The sequence below is a fragment of the Hippocampus guttulatus genome, chromosome 14 (assembly GCF_054856545.1).
Source record: "Hippocampus guttulatus isolate MCC_2025c chromosome 14, RoL_Hgut_1.0, whole genome shotgun sequence".
NCBI classification, from domain to species: Eukaryota; Metazoa; Chordata; class Actinopteri; order Syngnathiformes; family Syngnathidae; genus Hippocampus; species Hippocampus guttulatus.
The window spans coordinates 10,845,755-10,871,985 of NC_141274.1; the positions used below are offsets into that span (position 1 = coordinate 10,845,755).

At 45.9% G+C, this 26,231-nt stretch overlaps 2 protein-coding genes across 8 annotated transcripts; both read right to left on the reverse strand.

The window, feature by feature from the left end:
* Positions 1–532: 532 nt before the first annotated feature.
* dnm3b (dynamin 3b) lies at positions 533–18,828 on the reverse strand. Of its 2 annotated transcripts, XM_086130198.1 has the most exons (22): positions 18,516–18,828; positions 17,792–18,188; positions 16,538–16,611; positions 16,188–16,337; positions 15,140–15,343; positions 14,076–14,174; positions 13,785–13,945; positions 12,966–13,108; positions 12,410–12,545; positions 11,969–12,036; positions 11,428–11,566; positions 11,150–11,236; positions 10,628–10,698; positions 10,487–10,541; positions 9,760–9,789; positions 8,817–8,930; positions 5,288–5,397; positions 4,854–4,968; positions 4,478–4,645; positions 4,148–4,383; positions 3,848–4,021; positions 533–2,264 (listed from the first exon to the last, which is right to left on the reverse strand). In XM_086130198.1, exons 2-22 carry the CDS (start codon positions 17,950–17,952, stop codon positions 2,222–2,224), a joined length of 2,538 nt encoding a protein of 845 aa, XP_085986324.1. In that variant the 5' UTR covers positions 17,953–18,188; positions 18,516–18,828; the 3' UTR covers positions 533–2,221. The 2 variants fall into 2 exon arrangements, with proteins under 2 accessions (XP_085986324.1, XP_085986325.1); XM_086130199.1 differs by lacking the exon at positions 9,760–9,789.
* Positions 18,829–19,236: 408 nt separating this feature from the next.
* fggy (FGGY carbohydrate kinase domain containing) lies at positions 19,237–26,115 on the reverse strand. Of its 6 annotated transcripts, none has more exons than XM_086130200.1 (16): positions 25,524–26,114; positions 25,098–25,295; positions 24,627–24,738; positions 24,394–24,545; positions 24,116–24,204; positions 23,861–23,976; positions 23,641–23,769; positions 23,360–23,463; positions 22,746–22,883; positions 22,117–22,178; positions 21,480–21,633; positions 20,966–21,040; positions 20,757–20,877; positions 20,351–20,445; positions 19,776–19,837; positions 19,237–19,625 (listed from the first exon to the last, which is right to left on the reverse strand). In XM_086130200.1, the coding sequence occupies exons 2-16, from the start codon at positions 25,278–25,280 to the stop codon at positions 19,523–19,525; spliced, it is 1,695 nt and encodes a 564-aa protein (XP_085986326.1). In that variant the 5' UTR covers positions 25,281–25,295; positions 25,524–26,114; the 3' UTR covers positions 19,237–19,522. The 6 variants fall into 6 exon arrangements, 5 of the variants coding, with proteins under 5 accessions (XP_085986326.1, XP_085986327.1, XP_085986329.1 ...); XM_086130201.1 differs by having other exon boundaries at positions 22,746–22,853; positions 25,524–26,111; XR_015102950.1 differs by having other exon boundaries at positions 19,530–19,625; positions 19,776–20,240; positions 25,524–26,115.
* Positions 26,116–26,231: the final 116 nt, after the last annotated feature.

The window sequence follows — 26,231 nt, forward strand, 5'->3', positions numbered from 1 at the left end:
ATTTGGGCTCGTCTGGAAGGCGGTGCTCTTTGCAAAGTGGACCGAGCACAATAATTGTGACCGTCGGGTAAGAGAATTCAACGCACTTGAAATCATCACGTCGGACTTTTTAATCGGAAACGCCGATCAAAATACTACGAGGAAAAACACAACTATTTCAGCTTTATAATAAAAACAAATTATTAGTAGTAGTAGGAGGAGGAGTATAATTATAATACATATGACTAGTATTATTAAATATTAATTATTAATGTGAATTGGGACTGTAGAAAATCAGATGTTCATGCAATAATTTATGTTTTAGTGTGATGGTGCCCTACAGAAGCATGTGTTCTGTTTTGGTCAGACATTTTTTAACATGCACTTTATTATTAGTGTCACAAGATGGCGTGTGTCGAACAGCGATCAGCAAGAGGAGGAGATTTGTCTTATTTTCCAGGGGAAAAATCAGTCAGGGCAGCAAGAAATTAGAGCACAACATCAAAGTAGAGACTGTGGTATATAAATTAAAAAAAAGAACAAGAACAGCATGTCAGCATGTGTGTGTATTTTTATTTCTAATCTGACACTGTATCTTCAAATTTTTCCAGATGGGGAAATTACACATCGGTAACCGTTAGACCAATGTTTAAGAATAACAATTACTGTATACTTTTGTTGTGTTTCACCAGCAAATCTGCTGGCCTTTTGGTGAAACCAATGAACACTATTGCGAAGTACGACTTTTTTTTTTAATTGAGGAACAATACAGACACAGAAAATAACAATAGATGCAATTTTCCATTAGGCTCTCTGACAAACATCTTACCACAAATGGAATCAGTCATTGTTCTTTAGTTTTCTTTTAATACTCTGCAATTCTCTTTATATATTTAGCTTTGGCAATATAGAATTGTAATTCATGCCGCAAAGGCAGTCTAAATTCGATGTTGAGTGAACAGACAGAGAGAACCATTAAAGCGCTAGGATCCATTGTGAGGTCTTAAGAGTCCACAGGTACAGTATTTTCCTTATCAATACTTATATACAGCAGAACCAGAACACAGTTTAGGACCATATACACATGAACAAACTGACAGAGAAGCACTTGAACACTGACAAGAGCTGCTTAAGATCGAACACAGATGCTGACTGACTGACATGAGTATCTGACAAAAAAAAAGGACACGGGGTAGTTGAACAAATACGAGTGCCCGTCTTTCGTGTGCATTAAGTTCGTTGCATGTTTCAAACCTGAGATCAAGACTAAAAGGGAAGATGTAAAATCATGCCGTTTGTTAATCCACAGCTAAACATCTCGGAGGGTTGCAGCCACGAAAGCAGTCAGCATCTGAATTTGAGCTTAAGGTGTCAAGGGTCACAACTTTGCCCATTGATACAGCACAGGTGGACACCTATGACGAGGTTAAATGTCGTATTGATTCTGTGTCATATAGAGAATACTCACGGTGCTCCTCCGCCTTGCTATGTGTGTACGAATGCTACTACAGCACACAAACATCTCACAAAAGTCCAATAGTAAATGCACCCCGAGGGTTCATGAGTCATCATAAACATCTTTGAACGTGAAAACAAAATGAACTGAAACGGCGAACAAACGTGCAGACGGACTGCGTATGCATATGTGTCCTCGCAGCAACACACAGTATTACTTGCACACAAACAAAACGCGTGTTTACGCGCACATACTAAGATACAACTCGTGTTCCTATCGAGAACAGTAGGCTTATAATTAACACTTATGGGAGGAGTGTATAATAAATAAATACTAAATGAATACGAGTGTATATCTCGGGCAAATTAGCCCCTCCCCCGTACACGCAAAGGACATTCACACACATACACTCCCATGCAATAAAAGCAGCTTATGTGCCATGCTGCATTTTGGAATGAAGACGGCAGCACGTCGGCTGAGCATATTTTCACGTCGAAGCAGCAAGTTCCGGTCGCGGCTGACTTGGCGAAGGATCGGAGGGGGAAGAGGTTTCGCTGGATGATACTAGGATGTGGTTCTGCTGGAGCATACCTGGACCACAGGCGAGCAACAAGCGCACGAAAACACACACCACAAGACAAGTACAATACTGTACATAGATACACGGAGATGGTCGACTGGCGGGAGATCGGGAGGGAGTCACGATTTTCACTAATGGGTGGGCGGGGCAGCAGAGCCATGGCTAAGAGAGAAGGGAGGAAGAAGAAGGGCGACCCCTGTGGATGATTATGGCGGTACTTGTCTTGTTGGCGATGGTGGTGGTCGTCGACTTGAGTGAGCATCGAACGGTGATGTCGAGGAAGGCGACAGAGCGACGCAGGTGGGAGGAAAAAGAAGAAAAAGAGATCAATCACAGTATTTGTACGAGTTAAATAAGATTGGAAACGATCTTCAATTGGAATGTCCTTTGTTTGAACATTCTAAAAAAAGGGCACGCGAATTTGGGAGCAGTCCAAAGACTCGAGCGTTAATAGACGATTCATTTCACACCGAAAATGTGGAGGACGAACGGTCATCATGCATGCTATCGGAAATATGTTGAGAGGCAGAGAAAATGCAAGTTATCGTCACACGCTGGTCGCAGAGGATACTGCATTAGTCACGTGAGCAATGTACAGCAAAGTCTGTTTTATACATTTAACCAGTTGAGGAAAAAAATTATTCATTCTGACACGGAAAATACCTGAAAAAAAATAGTTGAAGTCACGTTTCTTAGCTTTGAAAAGAGCTCATATTCGCAAGTTACTGCAGGATGTCCTGATGCAAGGCAACCAAGAACGTACGATACCATTTGACCCTCATACGCAGAAACCAACTCACTGCAATGTAAAACAGAGCAGAGGTGCCCATTCTGTCAGCACTGACGGAAGGTCCGTTTAATCAGTCAGTATGTCAGGACATTTTATTTTTAAATGACGGACTAAGTCCTGACGAGGGATGGGTTTTCGTCTGTCAATGTCATCATCACTAACAGGGTCATGTTCTGACGGAGCTCTCAGCCCATCGCCGATGGACGCCTATTTTGCTGATGACTCAGAGAAACATGTTCTGCCTGTCTCGCGTGTTTGTTCGTGGGGCTGAATAGAAGCAGGTTTGCTTCCATTGACTGTACATGGAGACGCTTTGCGCTTCCTGTCCAGTAGGTGGCAGTGTGCACAAAAGAGCTGTAAAGCACCAATGAACCAAGAAGAAGAAGATGCTGAATGAATAGGAAACAGATCAACAGGGAGGGGGAACTGTTTTGAAATATACTGGTTAACCAGCATCCTGCAACAATTAAAAAGTTTCAAGAAAATAATTGCTCTGTGGAATTTCCCTTGTTTTTGAGTTACAGTTGCACTGATGCACAAAATGTTTGTAAGAGTGACTGGAGTGCCCCGTTCTAAGAGCAACTAACTTCTGGTCAAGATACAGGATGCCAAATAGTGATCAAAACTTTTGGAAGTCTGTCTAACCTGGTTTCGTATCTCTGTGCCGAAATGAGCTAATTATCTGCTCGACTGACGTCATACGGACAAGTATCGGCCACCCTCTCCCTCATCTGACAAAAAAATTTAATTACATTTGCGTTGCAATGTCATTCCATACATATAAATTCATCTAAATATTATTCTGACAAAAGAAAATCTTAAATGACAACCACTGTATCACTTTTTCAAAGGGGTTCCGTGCTGATGAATTACGTCAAGACCTCATCGAGTGAAATCCAAATGATCACGTTTGAATTATTTTCATTTCATTCTCACCATTACCTGACTTCTCCTCCGCGTGCGCCTTGCCAAATATGTTTCCTTTCCTTGTAAAGCGCAAAGCCAAGAGTAAAACAAACATCGCATGGATTCTTGTACCCACCTGGGAATGCTTGGGGGGGCTCGATTTGGGCGGCTGGGAGCCTGGGGGCTCTCAGCAGTGTTATTGAAGGGTCCCAAGGGACCGGGACGGTTTGGTGGTGGTGGGGCTCCTCGAGGTGCCGGGCGCTGGCCTGCAGACATCCTCCTTGGGGCAGTGGGACTTGGAGGAGGAGACCTACGGGGGTATTTGGAATGTTTAGAAGAAAAAAAAAAGCCTGAGTAATACATGCTTCCTGTTTTTGACTGATTCAATTCCACATCATTGCAAGATGTTTTTGGGAAGACGCTGTCCGCAAAGTACCTGCGACCACCGCTTGTTCCCCCGACCCAGGAGTTGTCAACAGGGGGTGGCAGAGGAACGGTGATGGTGGTGGTTGAGATATCCCCAATGATCGCCAAGGCCTCTTTGAGGGCCTGGTGGGTCCTCAGCACCTCATCCCTCCTCTGGGCCTGCTCCTGGGACTCATCCATCAGGGCATTCTGGTCACCTGCAGAGTACAGCTGGGCCAGCAGCTCGGCATTGATGAACTCCTTGACCTAGTCGTCCAGAGAGGAAGTGGAGAGTGAGCATTCGGGCGCAGAATCAACTGCAAATAAACACAGGGGGGTCGGAAATGAGTGACTTGTTTACATTATTGATCATGAGATGCATGATGGCCTTGGGCATGAGATCTCGAATGCACTTGTTCACAATGGCCATGTAGGAGTCGACCAGGTTACGGATAGTTTCCACTTTCCGCTCCAGCTGAGGGTCCATGGAGAAGTTATCCGAGGTGGTGGTGGACGACTCACTCTCGACCTTTTGAGAATTCCAGAAGAAAAGAAGACATTGAAGTTTACAAGGCCGCGTGTGGTCAAAGGAAATGACCGAGTCTACAGATGGAGGAATGACAAAAAACACTCGAACGTGACGAAAACGGGATGGAAAAGTACGGCAAAAAGTTGGTGCGGATTACGCAACGCTTTTTGGACCAGACATAACAATCGCTCGATGTAAGTGTGCTCACCGTGGTGGTCTTCTCAGGGTAGACCCCGGCACGTAACAGAGAAGACTTCCAGCTGTCCACATCATCCTGTGAGTCACAAGCCAGTTCCAGAGTCCGATTGTCCTTGTACACATTCCTGGATGCCACAGCAACAACGCGCATCAAAATGAGTCATGTGTGTCAAAACACACTTGTGTAAATAAGACGAGCGAGCGGGCGACTCATAATTCTCAATTTGATTCGATTGGAATCAAAATCTCAAATCTGAATTAATAGCTCGATCGTGAATTGAATGGAGTTCTTACGATGTGTTGTTGGATGCGCTCATGCGCACACGACATCACCCGTAATCCAAAACATATTTCAAGTCTTGCGCCCGGGTTTAAAAACTCTTTTTGAAGTGTCACATGGTCAATACAACTCCAAACTCATTTTCGGAAGCACCGGTCGCTGACCTTGACTCCGTATTAAAAATGCAGAATATGTGCTTGCTGGACATGAAACTCTTCTCGACGTCACGGACTTTCAGGTTGTCCAGGGGGAGCATGTACTTTTTCTCTTTCTCCTGTGAACGAGAGAAAAAAACGCCCTTTTGTTAGTGTCGGAGCTGACAATTGCGCAACGATATTTGCGTACACAATAGTCCTGGGTGATGTTGGCAAAGCAGGAGGTGAAATTTGGTCTCAAGGGAAGGCGAGAGAGGGCGTGAGTCGAAAGAGAAGGGGTGACAGGAGAGAGGAGGAATGGGGGAGAAAGGAGAGTGGGAGGTAAAAGTGCGAGCGAGAGGGGGAAAGAAAAGAAAGAGAGGGAAAGAGAGCACATGTGGAAGTCATTACGGAGCGGGTCAGGACGCAGTCGTCGTTCACGGTGAGTTATGCAAAAAAAAGGAGAGCTGGCAGCTAAAGGCTGGAGAAAACTCCGGCGCTCAAGTCGGAGGAAACGCAGATGTAGAAAAGCACGGGAGCTCCACATAATGCGCCGCCGCTCAAACGCACGTTGAGCCGTTAAGGGGCAAGGCTCAGGCGCGGCTACGGAGACACGAGTGGGCTGGCGGTAGACGCTTTTGCGTCAAACGGTTCCATCCATCACATTTAGACTTTATCTCATCTTAAGAGTTGATTTTACTTCCTACTTTTATCACCCTACGCTCAGTAGTTTTTCAATATTTTTTCTTTCCATTCCAGAGGGGCCCACTTCCTGCCTGATTTTTTTTTGGGGGGGGGGGGGGCGAGAAGGCGGGAGAGACAGCGAGATTAAATGACAGCCTGGCGTTAAAATTCAACATCTGGTAGTGCTTAGCAGCGCTCGGAGAACCAGAGGAGGAGGAGTGTGTTTGAAGTTAAAGAGACGGCAGGCCAAGGAGGGAAGACTGGCTCGGCGAAAAAAAAACACCAAACTCAATTTGGAGATTTTGGTCCGAGACGTGAAAGCAAACCGTCGCACGATTAAATTAAAATGAGAGAAGAGATCCGTAGAATCTGAGAGTCGGCGGACCCATTCGGGGTTGTATTCCCCAAGGGGTCACGACACTCCATATATGGTCACGCAGGTCTCCTCCCTCTTCCTCTCTCTTTCTCACTCACGCCCCCCCCCATCTCCCTCTTTCCCCCTTTTTTGAAATATCCCCTCCCTGAACGTGCAGCCAGTCTGTCCCAGTCGTCTGGGCGAATATGCCACGTCAGGACTGGATACTCTTCATGGCCGGCGTGACCACAATGGACCGTGCAGGGGGGGGGACCCGGCCGGGGTGCGAAACGACTGAAAAAATAATAATAATCACGCCAAGAGATGTGCGCCTAAAAGCTGGGGGAAGCGACAACTCTGACGAGCAAATTGCACTTTTAAGAGCTTTCGCTCGCTGGGATCCTTTGGTGCCAACACGGGAGGGCACACGGACGACACCGCCGAGCCGCCAGCAACCGGAATGGCGGAAAACAGCGAAAAGGCCTGAAACTTCATTCCGGCTCCGTCCACCCAGTGTTCAGACTACCTGTTCATTGTCATACTGGTGTACAGTAGTCTGCACATTGGTTAGATTGGGCATGGACCTTCTTCTGTCAGTCTCTCTTTCTGTGCATGCGTGTGTGTGTGTGTGTGTGTGTGTGTGTGTGTGTGTGTGGCTGTCTCCGAGCGATGCAATTGATTTGTTTCGTTTCTCTCTTTTTCCCTTGCTTCACTTTCATCCGAACGAATGTATCATTTGACCTAAGTGATTCATAACTCTCACACCTCCCTTTTCATTTCTTTTTGGGGAATAAACAAAGCCGTTAACTCTTGAAGGAAAATGTCCATAAAAACCAACAGGGTAGAAGTCTGAAGATTGAGCGATATGATAGTCAAAGTGTTGATGTTTCAAACATTTTTTTTATAGCCCCGATGAACGAGTTAAGTGTGCGGGCTACTAGCCTAGCACTTGGAGGAAGATGTGGTTCGCGGGAGGGGTGGGGGGGGGGGTGCAGGGGGAGGAGCATAGGTGCCTGCAAAGCATCAAACACCAGCCAAAGGAGGGGGGGGGGGGGGGGGAGACAATCAATCAAGTGGAGTTTGGAAATACAGTCAGACCCAAACAAAATCATTTCAGTGGGTGGCCATAATGGACTTGGGTAATTTGACACATGCCACAGAAGCCTACCGAAGACGCCGTTGTACTCATCCACGCTGAATTTGTATGTACACGTCGATACATGGATAAATCAATGAGTTTTTATAACGGGAGAAATTTGTGGAATGCTCAAAAGGTTCACTTAAGTTTTGATGAATAGTTTTGGTCAAGGAGGAGTTGCAGGTCACCTAAATATTGAGATTGACATTTCTTTTTTTCTTGCTACAGAATCGTTAAAGGCTGATGTCTGGGATTAAAAAGTCGACCTCGGGAATGCAAACTCTTCCGAGGCCCAACCACACCAAGGGGAGACACACACACGCATGTGGATGTGACTTTCCAAAGTTCACAGGGTGTAAAGCAGAAATATACACAGCCGGGCTCGCGGAGTCTATAATTTCCTGCATTGCCACACTAAAGTATCAAATAACAATCCGAACCCCCCCAATGCGGCGCGGCCCGTGCGCAGTCTGACACCGAGTGGCGTTCATACATTTTGGGTTCCTGTGAGCGAAACATGTGGTTGAGATTGGGAAGTATCCAAATTTGCAAAGATGAAACAAATGCCCCAATTCCCAGGAGAAGGAACCGCGCGCATACGAAAGACATTATGGAATGCAAAAGAAAAAAAATGGGCGACCATTTGAAAATCATTTCCAATCGACGATACTTTCATCAAGGCCGGTGTTGATTTAAGATGGTGCCGATGAATGCTTGCGATCGAATGACGTCGCAAAGTAACGAATGTGATTTTTTTTTTTTTACTTCTGAGCGCCGCATCACGAGCCGAAGAGGTTGCAGTGTGTCCGCCTATCTACACTTGCTGTGCAGAATATCCTCCAAACTGTACAGCAGGCACAGACAGGCAGATAGGCGACAGCCGGCCGACCGAGGCATCCTGCCACATCTGCACAAGCACCTGGGTTCAGTCATCGCCGCTATTTCTGTTATTATTACACGTGTCAACGATTAAATGCACTTAACTGGTATGAGTCATTTCCATTTAGGGCATGTGCCACACTTTTCTCAGTTAGCCTTGTTCTCCACCGCGCGGTTTCAAAAAAAAAATCGCCTCGGTCGTTCGTTGATGGAATGTTGACATCGCGGAACGGAGCGCGCGTTTTACATTTGTTCGCGAAGGCAGCCAATTTGAGACGCCGGATCGGCGCGTCGTCGTCGCGTGTCCGCCGCAGACCGTTGCCACGGCGACGAAATGAAGCGCTTGCCAAATAAAATTGTTCTTCCTGCGTTTGACCTCCGTCACCTTTGCTTTGTGTTGATAACGGCCACGAACCGTGTGAACGCGGCGACAGTCGCGTCATTTCGTGGTGCGTCCTTATCGGTCGGGTCACACGTTTCATCGAAAAGAACTTCCGACTCACCTCATCATCCTTGAACCAGGAGAGGCTCTCGGCGGTAAGCACAAACCAGTACTCCTTGGCTCCTCCCTTCATGATGCTGATGTTGTTGATGGTCAGCCAGCCTTTGCGGATGACCTGGGGAGGGCAAGAAGGTCAAAAGGTGTTTTAAAAAAAAAAAATCCATCTTGAAAATGAAACGCTGCTAGGACAAGGGAAGTGGCGAAGGACACAAGCTCTTCACCCACCGAGATGTTAATTTGCTTTGGATTGCAATGAAACGTGTGCAGTGGTAAGAGTTAGCCATGTGGTGGTGACTCGACGTCAGTGCGCTGTCATTCAAAGAGGTGAGTTATCTTATTATTCGGTGACCATCGTGTTAAGTGCTTCAGACAAACAATCAGACAAGAAGTGTGTGTGTGTGTGCACGCGCTGTGTTAGTTGTCATAACCCCACGAGCTCGGCGCAAACACGCCTGCAGACATAGCGCCAAGTGGTTAGTAGGTTAGATTACGGTCAGTCTTGCGCCGCCACACTAAGGAGGTTACCCAAATCGTTTATGAAAAAGCTGCGGCCACATTCTACGGACATAAGTCTTGGGACACACTTGTAAATCAATTATTTCCTCTTAAGTCTGACATCCAAATCTTGCCAAGGGGGAAATAAAATCCACGGCCTTTGCCATTTGGAATATACTACACCGGGAGCACGCAGGCTCTATTATCGCTGCAAAAAGGAGACCAACGCTGTTGAGAGTTTTTGCCGGTGTCCCAGTACCTTTGTCCACATATGTAGCGTACACGCACGACAGAGTACGGAGACAAATGTCCAACACTAGCGATACTGGATACAATATTTGAGTCCGCCAAATTCTCGGATATTTCAATGGCTTTATGAGGCACCGCCTTGTCGTCTGTGAGCCTTGTGAGGGTGTCAGACAGCAAACGATTGTTTGGTAATGTCTTACAATCAGGCCTGATGCGGGTGGAGAGGAGGCCTGCAACAAGGAGGAATGGCGGGCTTTTAGAATGGAATACAATCGAAAGGAGACAGATTCGAATAGAATAGGCGTTCATTTATCCTGCAATCTGGAAGTGTTCTCACAAACTTGAAGGTCACTTTAAGCAGATTTCATTAGTCCATATGGAAAGACATTTCGCAACAACAACAACAACAAAAAAAAGAGTCTTACAGAGGTTAGGTCATGTTCCCGCGAAGGCAACGGTGGCAGAGAGCACCATACTTTGGGCGAATGCATTATTGCAGCCTCAGATGAAAATTGCAAACCAGACGCCACAATGAGCAATACTCACCGACAGACACCCGTAAGTGGGCAGCTGACTTTCTCACTACGGGATGGGGATGAAATGCAAAGTGGCACCTTGATGACACAGGAGGGCATCAAACAAAAGCGAAAGGTCTTAACAATGACATTGATGCTGATGGTGGTGGCAAAAAAAAGCAAATCCAATGCGATTCTTTGGAACTCAAATGATAATACGGCCTGTCCAGTGCCCAGTTTCACACATAATGCGCCATGGTACAAAATAACGGACACATCTAAAAATAAAAATCAAGGCCTATATGTTGTGTAAAGAGCAAACAGACAAACTCCAATGCGAGACTACATCTGAAATCTCCATCTTGCATGTTTTTCTACCGACGCGGTGTCCATCCTGCGCTTAATCCCTCACCTGATTTGTTGCGGAACTCTGACTCTTGTTAGTTTGACTGCTTCTCTGCTGCGCGCTGTGGGGATGAAGGGGATGAAGGTGACAAGAAAAGAGAGAGAGACAAAACTCAGAAACGGCATCGCCCTCAAGGTGAGTCTTTACTTTGCAAAGCCGATGAAGTCCTCGTGGTTCGTGTTGATGTAGGAAAGCTGGATGTCAATCACCAGCAGAACCTGAAACAATTCAAATAGACACGTTTTACACCGTCATGAAGAGTGAGATACATAGTTTGGGCGATTTGTTTTCTTATTATTGGTACACAACATATCAAGCTAGGTTAGCAAGCTAAAGGCTAACTTGGTAGTACGTGCTCACAAATACTTTTTGTTTTTTTTCCCGTATGAACTTGAAAAACGTTTAGAAAGTGTTTAAAGGTGTTGTTAAGTGATGAATCTGCATTGGTTTTAGTTTTGCTGAACTATGCTGATTGTTAGGCTCACGTTTTGTAAACACGTATCATCCAAACGCTTCTTTCCTCACATGCAGAAAAATGTTATTTTAAACATGACGGCATCACAAAACGTACACATACAGTAACTAATATTATACCGACCAATATACGTCTGTGACCACGTGCTGGACAGGCACCGTTTCGCACAGATCAAAACAAGGACTGTGTGCTACCTGTTCCTTAGCCCGACTCTCTCTGTCACGGATGTGAGAAGTCACAATTCTCTCCGTTTCTTCCCGTAGTCTCGGAAAACATTCCAACTGTGAACACACCACAAACGGCACATCATGACTGCTGATAAAAGAACGGTAAAATCACACAAATCAATCTTATCGTCCCCCCCCCCCCATAGCTGTCTGTCGTGAATGGCTTCAAATTGTTTCGTCTTATTGCTGGCTGCGACGAATGGTTCTGACTGCATGATAACAGAGTATAAAAATGTACGAATCACCTTGTTGGAACACTGGCGAACAGTGTTGATGAGTTCCTGGATGACCATGTCCACGCACTTGACACAAGGCTCCTTTAACTTGATGATCTGTTTCTTCACAATGGCTTCAAACGCCATGTCTGGAGTGAACAGCCCCGTCCTGCCGACCAGCAAAAGAAAGAGAGAGAGAGAAAAAAGACTGAATGTTGTTGTTCTTCTCAATGTTTCTGTCTTTTCCAAAATGGATGACGCATCCACCATTTAGAGTCTGTTTTGATACCGTTTTCATCAACTGCCCGCAATAATGGTACGTAAAACCTTCAAGGTACAATCAACAAAAGTAATCAAACACCATGGGAACCGCTTGTATTTTTGGTCAGGGAAGAAAAAAATAATATATAAATATATTTGATGCTAGTGGTTGCCAACTAGACAGTATATAGATCAGAGAAAATAAAGGCTTCTCCCATTAAAAATCATATTTTTTAAGTATTTGGCTTGCCATATCAAGGCGCTTTTTTTTTTAATGGAGATTAAAGGAGACACAAGGAAAGGCTCCCACCTGATTCCGTGGATGTTCTTGATGGCGTAACTGATCTCACGACGCATCTCCTTCTCATCACATTCCATCTACAAAGAATACACAATCAGACAAAATTAGGAGAGTCGGTGAAGTAGCCGGTGCAGTGTGTGACTGCCATGCAACGATTTAACAGTGAGCTCATACTGTAAGGCTTGAGCCATGTGTAGTATAAAGAACAAAGGGACAAATTACACAAAGAAATCAAATCACTTTGTCTCCTATTCGGCGTGGCGTTCGGTGTAGGCAAGAAATTACACAAGCGACCTTGTGGGAGTTATATTCGACGATCGCTTTCAGAAATAAAAAAACTGCCGGCCTTTATGTAGTTCAAGCAAAATGATTTGAAAAGCACAACCACTTGAAACGCTCTCACTGGCCGTAATCGTTTTGCTTCAATAAATAATACAGATGAAAGATTACCTTGACCAGTTCAAATGGGAAACGCTCATGGAAGATGCGGTTGATTTTGGCTCCGCCTGAGAGTTCCACTGTGTCCACCTGGTCTCCTGAACCCTCGATCCGCTTCTCAAAGTCCACAGAGAACTGCTGCACCATCCTGAAAAAGGGATGCACGATAACCAGCAGTAGTCCCAACAACCGGCCATACGAAGCGATTATCCTCACAAGGGGCGCTGGAGTTGGGTACACCCCGAACTGGTCACGAACAACCATTCACACTCACAATCACACCTCGGGACATTTTAAGAGTGTCGAATTAACGTAACATGCATGTGTTTGCAATGCGGAGCGGAAACCAGAATACCCGCAGAAAACCCACGCAGATACGGGGGAGAACACGCAAACTCCACACGGGAAGGCCGGAGCCCAGATTCAAACCCACAACCTATGCACTGTGAAGCTGATGTGCTAAGCAGTCATCCACCGTGACACCCATGAAACAACCTAGATATTTTTCAGTGGTCCATTAATATGATAGAAGAGTTTTCTGGGTGAAACTGGGTGCTCTGATACTGACTGCAACAGCTGTTTGGTTTTGCGGGACGGGTCATCCGGTCGGTATCCCCGGTATTCCTCGGCCTCTTTGTCCAGAGCCAACAGCTGGGACTGCAGCTTACTGCGAAAAGCTGGCAGAGTGTCTCGGATGTGGTTGGTCAGTTGCTATGGGAACACAATTCGGACAAGAATCATTTTCATAATATTCAACCATATAGAACAAAAAAATAAACTGTCTCGATGAGTTGTATTCATGCTGGATTTTAAATGGCACCATCAGGAGGGTACAATGTTAATTTTTTGCCGTTGTAGCTTGCAGTGATGTGGGAGTCCACTGAGAGATGTTTCGAATATGTGGTTTTCCTGTCAGGGGAGATGAGAGGAGCAAGATTTCTAAAATAATACTCGGTGCACTTTTTGCACCACTGCAAACTGCAACCGTAATCCTGTCTCTGACAGAGCTCATCAAAAGAGATCATTGATAAAACTGAAATTTTGCTGCCGTGCAGGAGTATTTATGATTGATTTTACTTTTGTTTTTACTTCCACATGAACACACGTGAGCAATGCAAGTTGTGCAAGGATTTGACCTGGATGGCACTCTTTTAAACACAACCTAAAGTGAAATCAAAACAGCGCAACCTAAATCAAACATAAATCCATACATCCAATAAATATTAAAAGGAAGGAAAAATAACCACGTGAGCAGATTTGTTTGTATCGACGGCGTCTTGCATCCTCCACAATGACAGGTCAGATAATGAAAGCGAGGAGAAAAAAAAAATCTAGGCCACCATCTTATTAATTGTGCAAAGTGCACCGCGAGTAAATCTATGATCACCTGGTTGAGCACTTTCTGCAAGCGCGGGGTGCCCATTTTATCCCCTATGTGCCTGTAGGCCGGATGAGAGAAAAAGAACTTTCTCTCCGCCTCCAGAGCTGCTTTGATATCTTTCTTCCCATCGATGTCCTTCTGACTGCGGTTCACCACTCCAATGTAGCCTGAAAACAAAACAACAAAAAGGACACAAATCGGCCAAAATAATCACTGGGCCCGGAGGGAGGGAGACATTTAAAAAAAAAAAATGCTTGAGTTGTGTAAAGGAGGCTGGCGGCCAGTGTGCTGACAAACCTCTTCTCAGTGGCAGCAGCTTGTTCTCCAGCACATCACGGGCATCTGTGCCCTCGTCCATCAAATCCAGTTTGGTGATCACTCCGATCGTCCGCAGACCTACGGGACAGAGGCGACCGCACGACCATCACGTCTACTTGTTTGCGGGTGAAAAAAACAAAAACAATCTGCTCCACGTCATCAACTACTATTTCCATTTTATGTTAACATGCGCAGAGTAAACAATAAGGTGATTTTAGTTAACCCCCCAAAAAAACATTGAGAAAAAAAACTATAACTGTTTTTTTTTTAAACTCATTCACTCCCAAAGACGTTTTTAAACGTCTTTTCAGACTTGGTCTAGAATTGGCTGGTACTGAATGAGTTAATTGCTAACAAAATCAAAAGAAAAAGTAGGTTATGTTTCTGCATCACACGATGCTTAGTGACCTTTTTCTTTTTTTTCTTTTTAATCTTGCACTGAACATATGTTTGAAAAAACTAAAACAAAGCATTTTCAAAAGCATAAAACTTAATAAAATCGAACAAACCTGCCCGAAGAAACTAAATGAAATGAAAAAGCAAAAGTCAAAAGCAAATACAATCATGAAAAGTGCCAAACAACAATAACCCCAGTGCAAGATGGATCCTCCTGTCCTCATTCACCACCATGAATCATCCCTCCCCGCCCCGTTGCTTCGCCCTCTTCCCGTTTGCCTTCAAGTTCATTCTCCCGCGCGTCCTCTCTCGTTTCCCTCCCCGCAGTCTGGAGGTCAAATTACCCTCCGTCATCCCATCTGCAGTTATTGCCTTGTCCCCCGGTCAAACGTCTTCCGTCCTTTAGCGGCTCTTTCAATTATCTTCGCATCTCCCCCTCCCCGCTCTCTGAGAATGAATTGAAACTCGAGCAACCGCTACTGATAAATGGTGCGCCCAAATTTAGAGAGGTCAAAGCGGAAGTTCGAACACAAATGGTGTTTTCTGACAGCAGACAGATTGGCCGTCTCGCTAAGGGTCGCGCCATGCGTTGCTGAATCCCCCCCCCCCCCTCGCCCCCACCTTGTTTGCAGTCGCCCTTCCTTCACCTTGAGGATCAACGTCCTTGGCCAGTTTAAGGGCGTCTGAGTTGGCCAGGTCGGTGTTGGCCGGAGTGACGGCCAAGATCAGGCAGCTCTCCCTGGTGATGAACTGCATGATCATCTCCCGGATTTGCTGCTCGATGTCAGCGGGCTGGTCTCCGACCGGTACCTTGGTGATCCCCGGCAAGTCGATGAGGGTCAAGTTCAACACTGTTCAGGTGGGAGAACACGAAATGAGAACAGGAAAAGACATTTGGAACGATTATTGGGAACGCATGAGTTATAGGAATAAATGTCTTCACTGGAACCGGCAGGTGAGTACAGTTCTTGACTGTTCTCCTGATGAGGGTTGCGGGTCAGCCGGAGCCTATCCAGGCTGACTTTCGCACATCAACAACATGCAAAGCTCACACGGGAAGGCCAGAGATGAAATTCAAACCCTAAATCTCAGTTTTACAAATCCACAAATCTTAATTATTTGGCTTGCTTCTGGAAAATTCGCAGACAAACTTTTGCAGGTGCGTCTTGGGAATGGCCCAAATGTTCCCACAGCCGCACTCCAAAATCTTGCTGAAAGTCTTTCGGGTGAATAGGTGACCGGTTCATACAAAATTGAAATATGCAAATTCGGCCTGTTCAAGTGCAACAGATATCAGCGTTTAAAAATAAAAAAAAAGTCGAACCTTCGACAGAATAAACGTACAGCATCTATCACTGAAAGTTTTTTTTTTTTTTTTTTAACCGATGATGACTGTCTGCTTCATTCTGAACGAACTGTGACTTCAGATGTACATCGGCACCGGATGGACATCATTGAGTCGATCCTCTCAAGTGCAATAAATGGAACACAGAACAGCAGAGAAGCCTTGACGCCCTCTTTTATCACCATCCTTCCATTCTTGACTACAAGTGACTAATCAAGGCTGCATGACAACCCTCAGTATTTGATCAAGGAATTAAAAAAAAAAAAAAAAGAACAATCGCAGTCTATTTCAATGCCTATTTTGAGTTGTCACTTAAGTGTTGAAAATGGAAGGAAAATGTGGTTTCGCACCATTTGGGGAATACACGCGTAAGTTGATGGGCACGGGAGATATGCCTTTGTTGGCACCGGTGACACGGTCCGTCTCGGCTTCGATCTCCTGGCGGACCTCATCGAAATCCGTGAACTTCTTCCCTTTGCAGTGGAGGAATTCGGCCCATTCTGCGAAGACGGAGAACGTGCAACAGAGGGCGGTGGTGATGGAGCAACGTGTGAGAGGGAAAGAACGCCGAAGTGGGAGCAGGGAATAAAAAAAAAAAAAGCTCAATTTAAATGACCAAAAAAAAGACAGGCTGCTGCATTTGTCAATTTGTGATTGTGCCAGCAGCATGTGTGGGTGTACAAATGCGTGGCCAACCCACCTGCAGTAGCGCTGATAAGCTGCAGAACCAGCGGCCTGCGAGTGACAATGCCAGATCCACGGGGCAGAAAGTCCCTGTGGACAAACAGCCAATCCAGTCAACGCTAAACATCTTTAAATTGTACGCCTGGATTTCTTGCTGTTTATGGTTTCATTAGCTCAAACGCTGAATAGAATGCTGGCCATTTTTACAGCCCGGAATTTCCAGCTGGAAAAAGCAAGACGACCTGAATTGAAACTGATGCACTCATTTTAAAATGAAGAGCCCACCATTTTCTTTGGGGGGCGGGGGGGGGCTTGAATCTGTGTTGGTGGACATAATTCCACAAAGTCATAAGGACAGTTGCTCCTCTGAAAAATGTCAGTACTGTACAGAAAAAGCCTATTTTGCTCGCCGAATTACATCATTCGCCAAGTCAGTTTTCACAAACCACAACAATTTCAACAAACAGGAGTAGAGCTGCCCCCAATTCAGCTTTTGCAGATTCTCATAACCTGGATAACAAAATTATTTCAAGAAAACACACACACACACACGCGGGCACAATTTTCAGCTCGCTCAGCAGGACTGGCCAACGCCACAAGTCGGAAGAGTTGAAAGAAAAGCAACACTTGTCATCCATTCAAAGGCCTTCACGTCGCCTTCGCCACAGACGGACCGTTGCTCGGCATCAACTCAACAGGAACGAGACAATATTCCTCCATCTGGATGGGCACTCTTGCATGTCCGACCCAAACTCTGCGCTCGCCTCGAAGACCTTCAGGCGTACCACAAGACACTGTATCGGTACCAAATGTGTGCAGTTACGCCAGCAACAACACGATCCATACATTCGCTGCACAAGCCCATCCAAGATCACTTTTAGGCAACCCTGGACTAGTTTCTTCTTTATTCATGTTAAAATCATGAATATTAGCGAATGAGGGGGTGGAATAGGGCAGCCAAGCATGTACAATATAATGCCAGGAAATGTCAGGCATCATCTTTCTCTAATGAGTGCAAACGGCTGGCTGTAGTTGCCGATTGGGCTGAGATCCCAAAGGTGCCGCTGCGACCTAAATCCAGCTTTGCTCGAGTAGTCACAAGACGGGGCTGTGTCGTGGTTTGTGCGGTGAACACAATTTAAACCTGGAAGTCTCTAAGCATGGTGACCGCGAATGCTTTGTACTCTGCAGGCCACTAGCGATTGCCCCCCCATAGGCTACTTATGTCACAAGGTTAAGGGATTATCCTATTTGCTGTGCTCAATTTTACCTGCCCACAAAGTTCTCCAGCACGGAGCTTTTTCCTGCACTCTGGCCGCCCACCACCGCGATTTGCGGCAGGTCCAGGTTGCACGCCTGGCCGATGGAGCTGAATGCATCCTGCAGCTTGTTGACCAGCGGGATCAGCTCCTCCATGCCACGGTTTCCCATGGTGCCTTTGGACGGAGGGATCAGCGATTGGAGAGAGAAAGAGAGAGCGAGAGAGAAAGAGAGACAAATAGCTCGGGCAGACGGGGGGAGATAGAAAGAAAGAGAGATGGAGGAGGGGATGTGGCGTTGCTATATTAGTCCAGGATACCGCGGAGCTTGGTGATGTAGTGAAGTCATCGAGACACGTATTGCCCCGAGCCAAGAGAGGGTCGGACTGACTATGGAAGAAGGGAGGACTGCAAGACAGAGAGAGGCGTAGAAAAGGAAGATATGAACAGACAGGGAAAGACAATTGCGCAGTTGCTTATCATCAACACCAACACCCCCACCCCACCCCCACCCCCCACACATACACACGCTCACTCACGCATAACTAGAGGCCTATCGATTCAAGGGCATTTGGTGGATGACGCTCTCTAGCTTTAAATCCATCAAGCACATGCATTCTGCAAGGCCAAACGACCCACAAACGCCAGGTGAAGCACCATCATCTGCATGCACACCTCGTAAAACACTGGCGGTGTCATCAGGGCGTTATAAGTGACCGCGGCGTGTCAGCCTACCTCGCCTCAGGACCTCCTCGGCGTTGCTGTAGCGCGGTGGTCCCGATCGCTGTCCAGTGCTGAAAGGACGCTCGGATCAGGCGGCGAAGAAGCTGCGAGCCTGCACCATTACACGAACGGCGCCACCTGCTATGGCGGCACTACGGCGGTTCGATGTGGACTTCCTGCGAATTAATGCTGCTCTCCGGGCTGTGCTACGTCACGCTCGGGGCCGGATGTCTCTCATTCCGAGCACAAATTCACCGTTGACAGATTACTCATTTTACCCTTCTCTCTCCCTGAAATCGCACTGGATCGCCTCGATGCAGTATATCGACGCGCCGCTGAGCCAATGGGAAACGGCGAAAAGGGAGCGCAGGCAAGAGACGGCGGTTTGTGATTGGCTGAGCGGGTGCAGGTTAGGCCTACCTGAGCCCGCCCCCTGTTTACATCCGTGCTACTGGCTGGACTTGGAAGTCATGCGGCACGGCTGCACACCGCCGCAACACACCGACCGGACGAGTAAAAGGCATGTCACTTTAGTGATAAATGTACACGTTTGGGCAGATCCTAATGTCCCACTGTTGGAATCACGATATGATTTCATTTTCAAAAGAAATGCACTCACACAGTCTGTCAGTCTCACTGTGAATGACAAAGTGGCTTGTCGATTACTGTCGAGGGGATTGTATGCAAAGACACACACACACACACACAGTAACATAAATACATTTCTAAGATGTGCTTTTTAGATAGGCAAAGTGATGAACTGATCTTTATTAGGAAATCATCATGCTGAAAAGCAGAGGAGGCATGCCATTGGTTCCAATGTATTACATCACTGCTAGTCATGTATGCTGAAACAGGGCGGGGGTGACGATGACTGACAAGGACCCCCCCCCCCCCCCACACACACACACACACAAAAGACTCTTTTCAATTTGCAGACTTGCTGTGGAAGTGGTCCGAAGTGATTTTTTTTTTCAAGGCGGTCCCAAATCCCTGGAAGCAAGCGCATCTGCTCACAGTTACAGTGATGAACACTCGGTCCCCAAAGTGTTCATGAGGGCTTGGTACTCCCTCTGGTGGGCAACAAGGGACCGGAACACTTGATACTTTCTTTGGTAAAATCTGCAAAAGAGGTTAGTTAGATTTATCCGATGTTTGATGGTTGAAGTCATTGCATTGCTGTTGGATCAGTTATGGGACACGGATGTCAAAGGGACAATGAATAAGAGCTAATAAGGACGAGAATTATGACGTTACAACGTTTCATCTTACCTTTGAAGACTGTGGTCGGGCTCAACTACTTTTCCCACTTTTGCCATTTTCGCCATCGCCTCCTAGAGTAGTGATGAGAATGGAAAAAAACAACAACAACAAAACAAAACATGTGGTGCACTTTCAAGGCCAACCATGACCCAGTTGTCGAAAGAATTGGGCTACGCTGCTTTTTAGTGCGGCTCAGCGCATGACTAATACAGTGCACGGCTTCTCTGCACTCTAACGCTGCACACTCCGGTGGCTCAGACAAAACAAATGCCTGCTGCACAAATGTTTGAAAAGGGAGGCAGGGGGCCTTGAACAGGTGCGGCCTAGTTCAAACAATAACGTCTTATTTTTTGTGTATCTGGCTTAAAGGCTCATCATTCTCTGGTGTCATGAGATCTGATGCCGGGACATCACAGAAAAGGTTATTCAGGATCTTGAATCTTAAACGCTCTATGCGGAAATCTTGACTGTCTTCTGTGAAAATAAGTGAAATAATACAGTGTGTTATACAAGGGCGGCCTGGTGGTCCAGTGGTTAGTGTGTGGGTGCGCATGTGAGTGTGTGTGCGTGTGTGTCTTTTGCACCTGTATAGTGCCATGATCGTGCGATGCACACGCCCCAAGAACCGCCGCTCCCACCAAGACAGCCTCGGTCTGTTCAGGCAACACCACCGGCAACCCTGAAAGTGAGCAAATGTGTTACTCAAAAGCATTTGGAGTCAATAAATAAAAATAGGAACATAAAACGAAAGAAAAGAACTGGAAGTGAGGCTAAGTCTTGAATATTTGCTGTAGGCTGAAAAAAAATCTGAATACGAGACAAGAGATCACGATGTCGGCTTTTATTTTCGAGGTATTCACACTTGCATCGAAGACGGCAACTTTTGTTTGAATCCTCCCTTCCCAGTTTGCATTTTGAGCAAGTTGCCCTTTTCGATGATTGGAACAATCAATGGCGCACGTCATGGTCTCTCCCGTTTGGACTTTGTACCTGTTGCATTGGCATGAGTCTGCACAAACAGGCTGTTCTTGCTCAATCCTCCGCATAAGAAGATGGTTTTGATATCATGGCCGGCTTCTTTCATGGCCTCCAATATATGTCGTGTACCGAGCTGAAATCGGAGGAGGATCCAATGAGGGAAGCGGGGAAGCAAATACAAAAAATAATAATACTAATAATAAAAAAAGCGATGGACTGACCGCCAGGGCTTGTATGGTGGCCAAGTAGAGCAAAGCTAAGTCGTCCAGAGTTTGAGAAAGAGAGAGTCCCACGACCTGTAAAATAGTTTATGGTGAGAATTCTGTTTGGCGTTGTGTTCGCTGCACGTGCCACATACGGAGCAGCAAATTAATTGACAACTTTAATTCAGCAGCTTGGTGATTAAGATCGAACGGCAGAGGAGGAATCCGATCCATCCCGTCTTTGTGGTCGCTAGCATGCATGTACTTAGTCGCCGCTCCTAGCTCCACCCATCGTCGTCATGGGAATTGAAATGTGTACTGGTCGATCACTAGCATTAGCTAATTTCAGCGAGGCAAAAGTAGGGGGGTGTATCATTTATTCTTGATTTGACCCCCCCCCCCTCAAAGCATGTCACAGCAGGACACCCAGGAAGCGTGTTTTCAAATGTGTTATATCACAATATTTACAGCCAGTGCCGCAGTGTCCACAGACATAAAAAAGGTTTAGCCCCGAGAGTTAGCTTTGACTCACCATGCCCTTCAGGGCGGGGTCAGCCAGCGGTGACCTGTTCCCGTGAAAGTCCGGCCACACATGAAGACTTGAGCCCAGCAAGTCGACAGCCGAACACAAAGAAGCCATTCCACGTAGGTGGCTGTTCAGGTAGCTGTAGAAATCGTCGCCCGCGCTATGACGAGCGAGAAAGAAAAAAAAACGTCTCTAAAAATTCCTCTGGGATCATTTTATGGAATGAGTCAAACGGGGGGATATTGTATCTTGATATAATTGATCGTCCGTAGGTGCGAATATGTATGTGAATGGGCTCGGTCTCCACCTTCAAATGTCTTGATCCGTGTCTCGATAAAGTCTTGGTCTGAGTTGGTGTGTTCGTCACCACAACACTATATCAGCGAGGATAGGTTCCAAGTAACCCACAACGAGGAGTCACAGCAAATGAATGGATGAATGCAGCCTCATTAGCATTGGTCTCATCAGTCACGGTGACTCATGGCCACAGAATAGCCAGCCATGGCAACCTTGTCAGTCATACGCAACCCTTTTACCAAACCTAATCTTCCTCAATTATCATGTCATTATGTGTCAGCTCATGGAGGCTGACAGCTGTGTTCCAGGGTTTGGGAAGCTCCAAATGCCGAATGCGCCAACAAACCTCTGCCGCGCCTTTTCCTGGAGCTGCGCGTAAGCGGCGTGACCCTTCACCATGTGGTCGATCTGGAAGAGGAGAGACACCAACACACAGAAAGGTCACGTGTGGTCAACGTCGCAGGAACAAAAGAGTCATTTTCAAACGGTGTCTAATATGGCGGCTTGTGAGTGGACATTCCATTGGACGACAGTTCTGCATTTTCAAATATCTTTTTGTGCAATGGATAGATTGACTTTTTTTTTTCTTGGCTTGGGGCAACGTGTAATTTGACACAACTTTACAATCTATCCTGAAAAGGGGACTTTTATTTTAAACAAGATGACATTGTACGGACTAGCTACGTATGCCTTTTGTAAAATAAAATGCTACCAGCGATAAAAAAAAAAAAAATGCTTGTTATTTTATGTTCAATGTTCTGTAAAGCGCTATGCTACAGCTGCAACTATTGTGAAAGCGCCATATGAATAAAGACGGAAGTGGAAAAATTGCGCTTCATCTGGTCTAATAACCTCTTTTTTGTTTGAGAGAATACATTGCAGCGGAATTTCTCAGTTGGGCTCGACCGGCGATGAATATCTGGGCTTGTGGACGCACTGGCGCATGCAAGGACCACGGCGGCAGAATGCACTGACCAGACGTCCCGTGACACTCTGTCCTCCCTCGTTAAGCCACACGTCGGGGACCATGGCGGACAGGCAGGGACCCCACACCCCCGGCACAAACAGCGGCTGCTCACTGATCTGGTGAGAGTTGAAGCCAATCGCTGTTGACTAAATACAACACTTGATTAAAAAAAAAAAAAAAAACATGCATTCATGTCGACAAAACACTGGCCATGCAGTGGAAGATTTCTTTCGAGTTGCATTTCCTCATTTTCGAAATTATACTCGGATAAAAAAAACAAAAAAAACATGGTTTTGTAGCCAACATTAATGCAAACTAAAATTGTATCCGATTATTCATGTGATCGATGGAATAAACGATAGAATAATCAATTGCAGAGATATTCGATCGTGACAGCCAGAGAGCTAACAGCCACTCCTGCAAGCGTGTGTTCAAATGTTTCAATGCTCCACTTGGGTTCTAAAAATGGCGATAAAGTGCATTGGGCACTGTTTTTGGCTTTCCTTTCGCACGTGCGAGGGCATTGCGATAAATAAGTACATCGTAAAAAAAAAAATAATTAAATAAAATATCCCTGATTAAAAAAAATGTAATACACTAAAGATAAGAGGGGAACACTCACTGCCATGTGACAAGACGACGTCCCGCAGATCATGGCCATCCGTGTTGTGATTGGCTGGCCCTCACACGGCAGATGGAAGCCTTTCACGTCTGCTCCGATCACACCTGGAGAAACACAGCAAAAGACACACGGCCCTTCTGTATTAAAAAGGAACCGCCACTCTATTAGCATTGGCTGATGCAAAAGGGTTTTCTTTTACTTGACACGCCCACTCGGGGACAAAGAGGTGAAGAGATTGCGACAAGAGACAACATCGAGAAAACATGTTCCGCATGCGGTACCGAGGCCTCCGGCGTGAGCATCGATGAGTGAAGCCCCCACCGCCGTTCCTGGATCTAAACCCAAATCCGCTGCTGCCTCTAGAGTCAGGCCGTCCCCAAGAGGACTCCCAGGTGAACACGTCACGTTGCCTGGGAGACAAACAATGAATAATTCCACAATCAATCAAACTCTATTCAAATAAACTCATTCCGTTTCATATTATACTTTTTTTTAAGTGACCTATTTTGGAAAAGTTGTTTTCAGTGAGATCCTCCAGTCCTATTGAATTCCAAAAACTGGCATCCCATCCCTCCGGGGGGCAATACGTCCATTTACAAACCAGAGTGCAAAGGGATCTGTCAAACAGTGAAGAAAGTAGCGTGAGCAGCTGCATGTTTTCCAACAAGCGGAGATAAAAGGCTTAATAATATAATTCGGTTCTATCATAAAGATATCCTTGTAGAAGATACACATTGTTATTGTGGTGTGACAAACCTGGTCAATGAGCCGGTGGCCTTCCATGAAAGAAAGTCTGGAAGGTCAAAAAAGTGGGCAGCTTTGTTCCAGCAGCTTTCCCTTAGGTTCTGCAGGAGTGGGAAAAAAAAAATATATGTTGTTCAAACCCCACAAAGCACACACAACAATGTAAAAACTGCAGACATGAAAGAATCTTTCCACCAAGAAAAAAATGCTCACATAGGGAATGGGCAGGGAACCCCCCCCCCCCCCCCATAAAACATCGACTAAATCATGACACCGAGCTCACCTCTCACCTCTTTGAGCCAGAGTAGCTTAGGTGGTTGCATCTCTGGTGACATGACCCCTCCAACCCGACTCAGCACGCTGTGGCCGGTGCTTGTGATACGAGCAGCCTGCTCAGCAGCACGATGGTCCATCCACATCACCACATCTCTCCGATTGTTTCCTGGATAAGGACGAAAGGCTGTCATGGTGGTGGTTATAGTTTTGAGACGTGATGACGTACATTCGTCGGGTAAGACTTTACCGTCCCGATTGACTGCTACGGGCTGAAAGCTTTGGTCCAACACCACAAGGGAACAGGTGGCATCAAAACCGATCCCTCTCACCTGCTTTTTATTCACTCCTCGTGTCACTTCCTGAAACACATACAAAAAAAAAAAGCCCACACATTTCTACAAAGACAATGTCATTTGGACGGACGATCAAGAGTGTCCAATTTAAATATATAAATACATGTGTCATGACGACTATTTATTTTCAACATTGATTCATTTCAAATTATTGATCAAAATTCAAAATCAATTTAATAATTTGGATATTTCATTATTTCACAGGTTATTTATATCATTTTTGGCACTCTTGTTCTCGTCCCCGTGTGCATCGTGAAATAATAGTACGTCATTGTATCTCACGACAGTTTTCCTCGGCGATTGTTTATCTAGGGGGCGCTATTTCGCATCTCCTGCTTCGTCTTCCTCGTGGAGCTCGCCCCTACCCTGACAACAGCGCAGCATTTGTCCCAGATCTCAGAGGAAGACTGCACATAATGGTCACTGTGAGGTTCCCAGATGCTGACGGGCTCCTGGGCAGCGGTTTTCAAATGACCTTCCTTGGTCACTAGAGCAGCCCTCACACTGGCAGTGCCCACGTCGACTCCGACATAGAAGACTTCAGCCATGAGGGAGGACAGGGCCTGGTGGCTCAGCAAATAGATTCAAAACCCGATTCAACCGCCAGGGTCAACATTTGAGCAGAATATGTCGAGAAGATCCATATTATGTATTCCTACACAGCATATGCATGAAACGAGTGCGTCCGGACTAAAGGAAGCATTCGGTACAGCAGCGACAGTCACAGAAATGCACGTAATAGTTTGCAGATTTAAATGACCGTTTTTCATCAGACACATTTCTGAACTCACCCAGTGGCCGAAAGGTTTGAAACCTGAGACTTTTTTGAACACCTTTACTGCCCAGAAAAAAGTACTGCACTTTAAGCGAGGGACTCACTTGAACAACGGAAATCGAAAGGGGCCAAAAAGCAATTCTTGCGTTTCAGGCTTTCAACTCTCCATGAGCCAAACCGATTCTTGGCAGCGCATAAATCAACTTCTAATTACTAATGAATGGCAATTTACGTAGTGTAGAATATCCGTTCCTAAATGGTGATACTATGTCACAATTTGGACATTTTCACTGCGTGGTGTACTCCCTTTTTTTGGCAGGAACATAAACATCAATGCCAAGGTGCTGGGTTGTTTTAAGGGCAAAGTCAATTTTCATTGGTTTTACAAGTATGACAACTTAACAATGGAGAAAAGTATAATTTCTCCAGTGTTGCAAAAATAGAACAAACTGAGTGGTGTAATCACTTTTCTTGCATGTGACATTAATGGCCGCGTGTTAGTGTATTTTGAGGGGACAATCGATTTACACTTTGGTACACGCTGTACACTTGACATTGTAACAAATGTCATTTCTCCAGAAAACCATAAATCACATAATGACCAAAATGCAAAGGGATGTACTCAACTTTTGTTCTCTTGCTGAATCAGAGCAACCTGGGAAGCTGTTTCGAAATATGTCCTCTGGACACAATCATTGATTTTTTTTGGGGGGGGGGGGGGCAC